The sequence below is a fragment of the Agrilus planipennis genome, unplaced genomic scaffold (assembly GCF_000699045.2).
Source record: "Agrilus planipennis isolate EAB-ADULT unplaced genomic scaffold, Apla_2.0 scaffold57, whole genome shotgun sequence".
NCBI lineage: Eukaryota > Metazoa > Arthropoda > Insecta > Coleoptera > Buprestidae > Agrilus > Agrilus planipennis.
The window spans coordinates 1,368,024-1,376,554 of record NW_020438879.1 but is presented as its reverse complement, the minus strand read 5'-3'; the positions used below and the strand labels follow the sequence as shown (position 1 = coordinate 1,376,554).

The following is an 8,531-nucleotide window of genomic DNA, read 5'->3' as shown; positions in this document are numbered from 1 at the left end:
ACGAAGGAAGAGTTCGTTCTATCGAAAACGTTTAAATAAAGGACTTTTGAAAAATTGATAGCAAATCGGTCCAATAAGGCCGAACAAACTGATTGCAAGTTGGTACATTGCTGTTTCGTGAATTGATAAAGATAAAGCCAATGCCTCTTTCATTGACTCCAGTGACGCGTCGCGATGCCCGTCGCCATCGTTGGCTACCACCTGTGCGCGCGCTGGTGCAGGCGTAAGTGCCCGAGGGAGGACGCAGGATTCGATCCTCAGTCTCCGCGCAGCGCTGGAGTAGCTTGCAAACGTCTATATAACGGTACGCGACGCTGACGAGCACATTTAGTGAACGCCACGACGCCGACGCCACTTGACGCGACCGACAACAATACATCGGACAACCTTCGTCTATTACTCGTATATTGTTCGGTTGATTGAACATTGAACGGGCACGGTTGATTTACTCCTGAAGTTTCTGATTGGAAACGTGCGTCAGGAATATACGAAGCTGCTGAAGTCAAATTTCGGTTTTCGGACTTAATTTATATATAATTTATGATAAAACAAAAACGTTTCCACAAGTGAATAATGTAAATTATTTGTAATTTATGGCATATGGCTTGAATTTTATTAAAAAAGAAAATATAATATTTTCTGCTCATGTCCAACGTAAAAATGGCACTTAAGCAACAAATATGACGTTGTAACTCATTTAAGTACAAAAGCTTCAAATTTTATGGTCATCCTACTTTTACAAGCTATCTTAACCGTGTTTCTTTATCGATGAGCTCATTTCCTCATTAAAGTTATTTAAGCCGTCAAATGTCCAATTAACTAACTGTTTCACGCATCCATAAGAGAATAGAGCAATTAAGAATGTGTCATCAAGACCTTAAAAAAAATCCTGCAAGGGCCATTACAACTTTCACTATTTCTTCAAGTAGAAATACCGTCAATGAGAAACCCAGTGTGGAAACAAGATTCTAAAGGGTACAAAAGCTCTAACAAAAAACTGATGTTAATTACAGACTTCTAAAGACATGCAACAAACTACAAAGAGAGTAAAGGGGAAAACTGAAACTAATTAAACATCGATTTCAAAATATGAAGAACTTTGTCATTTATCGAATAGAATTAGGTGTCGAAAAGTGCTATGACAAGAAGGGTAGGTGGAGACCGTAGACAACGTTGCCGAGAACGTTTGGATTTGCGTGGTGTTGGGCACGCAACAAGTCGCTCGGCGTGCGAATTGCCTGTAACACTTCTTCGACAGTTTCCGGCCAATGTGTCGCTATTAAAACTTCCAAGCATGGACTATGTGAGTTTCGGCTGCTGTTTGCTCGCCTTCATCCTTTACTACAATTCCCTCGATGGAGACTTTGTTTACGATGATCGGTAAGTTTTATGAATGTTGGACTTTTATAAAATCATTCGTTAACCTTATCGAATAAAATATTTCTTCCGTATTAACATTATTGAAGGATTTTACAAGGAACAAATCAGGTTTTCTTTTAAATCATTTCTAACTCATGCGGTGAAGTTAGTTAAGAATATAAACCAATGGTAATTTTATAATCGCCTTTTTAAACAAATTATAATTTACTGTGAAAAACCTTTACAGTAAATGAAAATTTGAAGAATAACATAAAAGATATCTTCTCAATAAAAACGAACATTCATTAATGGTTTTAACATTAGATCAATCTTACCTTCTATGAAAGAAAAACTAGTAGTCGTTATAATCGTGATATGACTCCTTCCATTTCAAATTTGGAATTCCGCACATTCTCTATTTAATGTGTCCTCAGTGGTAATTGTTAAGATTTGATTTCGTCCAAGTTAGCCGTCGGCGGAAAACAGTGAAATGTGTAGGTAAGAAAAATTCGATGGACCACGGTAAAAGTAGCTCACACCAAAAAGGTGTTAACAGCTAAGCCGTTTAAACCGTCCAAATTTAGTAAAATAGAATCTTAGGAATCTCAAATTTATTAGGTAGTAGGACAGTAAGTACCTACGTTTTAAAAATTATTAATGGTAGGCACTAATTACAAAAACAGGATAGACGAAGAAGGACAAAAATATATAAATTAGGAAGTGTAGGGTAGTTGAAGAGCAATGGATTGATTCATTTTAATCTATACATCGAAGACGCGACCAACATCATTAGAGATACTACAGCGGTAAGGATAGATATGCAGGGACAAATAATTAGTATGCTCAGATTTGCAGATGATATAGCAGTATTAGCAGCAGGCAAGGAGGAGTTAGAGATAGCTTTAAATAGAATGGAAGTGGAATTAACAAAACAGTATTGTATGAAGGTAAATAAAAGTAAAACAAAAATACTGGTATGTAAGGGAAGCAAAAGTAGGGAAAGAGCGAATATAAAGATAGAGGTATTTAGGAAGTCAGGTAAGTCAGGATGGAAGGAGCAGTAGAGATATAAAACAGAGAAAAGTGCAGGGTCTAGGCGCCTTCAACAAAAGGAAGTCATTTCCATGCTCGCGGACGGTTAATTTAGAAATTCGGAAAAGGTTGTTAAGAATGTATGTTTGGAGCGCGGCGATTTTGAAATGTGGTGTTACCGGCGAATGATGAGGATACTGTGGATAGAGAATGTTAGAAATTAAGGTATTAGAAGGAATAGGAGAAACGAGGACTCTAGAAAAGTTAATAAGAGGTATGCGAGATAGGTTGGCGGGGCATCTTCTCAGGCATGAAGAGCTAGTCAGAGACATGTTAGGGATATATGCAGGAGTTAAGAGGAGTAGAGGTAGACCTAGATTAGATTACTGTTTGCAAATAGTTAAGGATGTGGGATATTTCAGTTTTAGGAAAATGCGAAGATTAGTTCAGGATAGGAGAGAGTGGAGGTGCGTTTCCAACCAGTCTTAGGACTGACGACCTTATGATGATAATGAGGTAGTAATTTCTTTGGAATACAATTTCTATTTTTTTTTTATTCAACGATCGGAGCACACATTTACTATACAATTAATAGCAGAAATTACGAACTCTACAACAGGTATAAAACTATTTGTATTGAAGATACGAATAATAACGGCAATAATTTAGAAACTAAATTTGTCCAGATTCAAACTTGAATTTCTGAGTACCTAACGAATACATATGTATGTATTGTCATTGAGCCTTTTCAACTATCGTTGAATTATATACATTGCATTTCTAGAAACGTTTATTTGTTTTATTGTGAAATAGGAGGAGAATAGATACTTAGAGCGGCTTCGTTAAAAAAATACATAGTCTTGATTCCTTAGGCAAATTAATTTAAAAACCTACCTGTTGGACACTAGTGGGTTGCTAACCACAGTAATGAATTATGACTAGTTTTACAATCTTGCATCTGTCCCGATCAGAAAATTGATCTTGAACGACACTTTTTTGTCGTACCTATATTGTTTAGCATGTTCCACGGATTTGCCGTTATTTAGGACTTATGTCGCCTATTAAATAAACTTAGTTTTGTAACTTAAGGGTCCGTCGTCGAACAATAAAACGCACTGTTAGATTGGACGAGACTTCTAGATTGATCACCAGTATTCTAGAGGGAACTATCAAATATCTGATTGCGCTTGGAAACTATTCGATTTAAGACGTGTTGGGTTAGTATCGCAAAAATAAGGGGCCTCTAGCATGATCATCATTTCTGATTGCTATAGGTTTGTTTGTGTGTTCGTGTCGATACATTTACATTTTAAAACTTGAATTTCATCTGTTTCAAAAATGAGTAAAAGAGGAGAGAAAATAAAAAACTACGTAGTAAATTCACCCAATTTTAGTTACTTTCAGCTATTCAATATCTCTTGTAATATAAAAACATTATTTTCAGTACCTTTTTCGCATTTAGATTATGAATACACGACGCGTATACAAAAATGCTTATTTTTACACAGAAAGACACAAAAAATTGACAAGAAAAGCACTTTTACAAATTGAAGAAAGGTTCCTTATAATGTAAAAACTGGAAACCTGCTTCTTAAAGCCAAGATTACACACTAAGTTTTTTTTTATCCTTTCCTAGAAACTATATGCTTTACTTACTTCCTTATATTTGAAACTAAATTTATGAATACTATTTAATAGTAAGCATTGTTTAAGTTCATGTGTTCAAACCAAAACTCCTTGATCTGGTAATTTTCAAACATTTAAATTCATTTTACATTTATTCAAGTACTAGATTTTACCCGCGGCTTTGCTCGCGTTAATGTTTTAAAAATGTGTCAAAAATCACCGACGACTACATAAAACTAATTTTTGTATCCCTTGGAACACCATTTTTTCTTTTGGATAAAACGTACCCCATGTCCTCTTCTGTACCCCTAACAATACATCTACAAAATTTCATGATTACGAATAAAATATTAAAGAAATACGATTTGTCGAATGATTTGGCGCTCTCAGTAACTAGGATTCATGACATTCATCGGTTTTGTCATATTTGCTATTTGATCTCAAAGTTTTTTCCATGGAACTCAAATCTTATTTTATGAATAATTCGCAAACTTTTAACGGTATTGCCGTGATACTCTTTTCAATATATTCTATCAACCTTAAGCTTCTTTTTGATACCCCTACCATATTTAACTCACTAATTCGACCCTCATTTGTTTTTGCAGTGTCATATACTTATATAATTGCTAGATACTGTAAACTATAACCAGATTAGTCACTTTGACGTAGCATATGTATGGTGTTTTTGAAATAGTTGGTAAGCTTGCAGGAGGTGATGGGGTACTATAAAACAAGAAAATTAAGTAAACATTTGGCGGTCCGAAAGTCCACTGATTTCGGCTTTCAGGGTTGCCAGAAATGTTAAGTCAGAAATAGCGCACTCTGACTTTATTGTTATTTATGGTATCTTTTTATTGTACACAACCATTACAAATGTATCAGAATCAAATCAAATCTAATGATTTCAATAGTAATTATTCGTTCTCTTCCTCAATATTTTCTTTGGTATTTTCATAAGTACTAGAATTAAAATTAAGCATATCGTCACTTGATTCAAATTTGCTACAGCAAACTTTATCGTCTTCTAAATTCATCTTTATACGCAATATTGATGATAGGAGTGAAAGCTTCATGTGGTTACAAAGCTTAGTTTTAGTAGCAGTAACTCTTGAAAACACTCGCTCGACTGTAGGATTGCTAATAGTTAGACTGTATGCTGTTAGAGCTAGAGTAGCTAGCTCTAAAAAAATGAAATTACCTTCAGAATCTTTTAATTTTTATAGTTTTGCCCGAAAAATTTAGCCCTTAGTGATTGTACACTCATCACATTCAGATTTAAAATCAAAATTAATCAACACTCTACTGTGATACCATTTTATTGATATTTACAGATTCGTTTAATAAATGCAGTGGCAATTCCACAATAGCTGGACGGTTAGTTTTAGGAAAACTTTCGGCGAAAAAACTTGAATTCCGTGTGAGAAGCTCTTTACAAGCTCTAATTAAAAATGATTTGCAACTTAGTTTAACATTATTTTTTGTTATCTTGCAATTAATGTTTAATATATGTTTAAATCCATATTCTATTTTATTCACTGGCAATTAAATCGATTGAAAATCCAAATTTATTTTTAAGGAGACTGACGACGGATGTAATATTCTTCTTAATAAAGATAATGTAAAGCATCCAATTCATGTAAAATATTATAAGGATCTGCATGTTCTTTTCGGAATAATAAGTTTATAGGATTCAGCTCTGACAATATCGGTGATAAAAACGTGAAATACTATAAATTAGTCGGATCATTATACATTTGTTGAAGTTCTCTAGCAACATAATGATCTTGATGAGGTTCAGAGACAGCAAAATCAAAATGAATTTTTAAAGCATCCCATTGATTTAACATTCGTTCAACAGCTTGACCTCTAGCCAACCATCTTGTAGTAGAAATATGGACTAACTGTATTAGTGGATCACTTCCGTCATTTATTATGTTATAAATATCAAGATATTTTTTTCGCCGCAATGCTGATCTTTTAAACCAATTGAATATTTCACGTAACATATAATCAATATTAGAAGGAAGTTCCTCAGAAGCATGAGAGCATACAAGATGAGTCGAATGGTAAATACACTTAAAGAATAGAATTAAATCTTCTTTCTATATCTTCATTAATGTATATAAAGAGTTTTTGCAGCCACATAGATTTGATCCACCGTCAGTAGTAATGGCGAAACAATTATTGAGATCTAATCCTTTCTCGTCAATAAATTTTTTTAAATGTTCATATACATCTTGACTAGTTGTCTCAACGACAGGAACCAATCCTAAATATTGCGATACAATAAGTCCTTTTCTTGAATTGAAATATCTAATGCAAATGTAGAGATGCTTTGAGCAAGAAACATCCGTTAATTCATATAATATGAGTGAAAATTTCACATCTTTTATGTCTTTGATTTGTTAATTTAATAATGATTACTCAATCAATAACTTTTGTCAGGAAGGCAGTACACTTAGTTGTATGAATACGTATGCTGTGGTCAAGTTTTTTAGTATCATAACCAAATTTAAATTGATCTATTATTAAATCTGAAAGATGGTCAATTTCTCGAATCGATGAGTGACGTGTCACTTGAACGGCTAACTTTAATTCGAATTTAGTAATTATTTTCTTTACATTGGTCGGAGTTATTGCAGAAAACACTTTGTTAATTGTTGGATGAAACACAATTACACTAGCATTTCTTCTATGCTTTTTAGAATCTTTATTGCGAACAAGATCACCTTTGTGAACTCTGATTTCTGTTTTACACATTTTGCAATAAGCTTTGTTAGTATCATTACCAACTCGCCGTAACCATTTAAAGAACAGTGGATCTTTCAGCCAACTATCTTGAAAATTTTTTTGATACTTTGCCCAGTTACGCATTTTTGAAGATATAAAGATAATAACAATTGACACACAGCACTCATTTATATTTCACTCATCTCTCTTGTCTAACCAACCCATGCGCTCGTTATAAACTAAAAAAAAATTCTATATCATTGGAATTTTGATTAAACATTATTGTAATTGGAAACACTTATAATAACTTCTTCCTCTGATTCTATAGATGTAGAATTTAAGCTTGTGGGGATCCATCTTCACCACCAGCAGGAAATTCTGCACTAGACATACTCAAAAGTAGCCCAAATTGTGAAAAATCGCCCAATCTGGCAACCCTATTTTCCTCCGTCTTCTAAAGATTACTATGCGTAGTAGCGTAATAGTAAACTGTTGATATTTACTTTATTAGTCGTTTCATAACTGTTACTGTTTACATTCTACGTCGATATAGCTGCTTATTTGCTATCGCAATTTCTCTATACATATGATGCCAACTTACCCTCAGGGCTGGGACTTCCGTTACAACTTCGTCAGGTTTTCTTACAATTTTTTTTGTCTCTTAACCATGCTTTACTCATCGTGCGATTCCCTGTTGTATCAAGTTAATACCTTTAAATGTTGGTACTTATTTCGGAAACAGCCTGTATGTAGGTACCGATACAATTTAAATTTTACATTCCATTGAAAAGTGTTCAGTTCTATTACTGGAAAAGCTTCACAATCTTGCTACATTATTTTCTTCCTGCATGCAAAGGAGAAAATTAATGTTTCGCAACCGCATCATGCTTTTTTGCACGGTGTATTTTATTCATATTATACGAGGGAAGGTTGAAAAGTTCGCAGAATGATGGTATTGTAAAATAAATAAATATACAAAGTTATTTTTCCCTTTCAGTATAACTTCCCATAAGGTCAATACGTTTATTAGATAATATAAGAACAAAGCCTTTCACGGCCGGAATCCATAGTAGAATGAAGATTCGGGCTATAGAACCGTGGTCTAAGTGGACTATTCTGTCCAGACGTTTCGTCAGCTACTGCAGCTGACACCCTCAGTGGTAGTGCTGCGTTGACAACCTGAACGAAGATTATATCTCGAAGTCTCGACAGCGACTGAGGATGTCAGCCGCAGTAGCTGACGAAACATCTGGACAGAATAGTTCACTTAGACCACGGCCCTATAGCCCGAATCTTCATTCTACTAGTTATTAGATATCTCGAAATTAACTTCTCGATACTTTCAAAAAATATTTTTGCCTTTGCCCTCAAAATGGACCGAAACAGCTTCTTTGGCTTCATTATCATTGGAAATTTTTTCCCCCTGAGCTCCTTTTTTAAATTTGGAAATAAATAAAAATCACTGGGAGCCAAGTCTGGAGTGTAAGGTGGAAGATCAAGCGATTCGAATCCTTATAATATAAGAACATAGGCTTTCACGGCCTTCCAGTCTCTGTCGAGACTTCGAGATATAATCTACGTCTACGTTGTCAACGCAGCACTGCCACTAAGGATGTCAACTGCAGTAGCTGACGAAACCTCTGGACAGAATAGTTTACTTAGACCACGGCTCTATAGCTCGAATCTTCATTCTACTATGGATTCGAATCCTTGTTTGTGTAGATCTGTCATCGCAACTCTGGCTGGCGCATTATCCTGCATGAGCAGCACACCTTTCCTCAATT

At 34.7% G+C, this 8,531-nt stretch overlaps 1 protein-coding gene across 1 annotated transcript in view; it reads left to right on the top strand.

The window, feature by feature from the left end:
- Positions 1–293: 293 nt before the first annotated feature.
- The window catches only part of LOC108737361 (transmembrane and TPR repeat-containing protein CG4341-like), a 163,628-nt gene continuing 155,390 nt past the window's right edge, over positions 294–8,531 (top strand). The window contains exon 1 of the mRNA XM_018470179.1: positions 294–1,380. Coding sequence (XP_018325681.1) covers positions 1,139–1,380 — 242 coding nt within the window. The 5' untranslated portion in view covers positions 294–1,138. The remainder of the gene's footprint in view (positions 1,381–8,531) is intronic.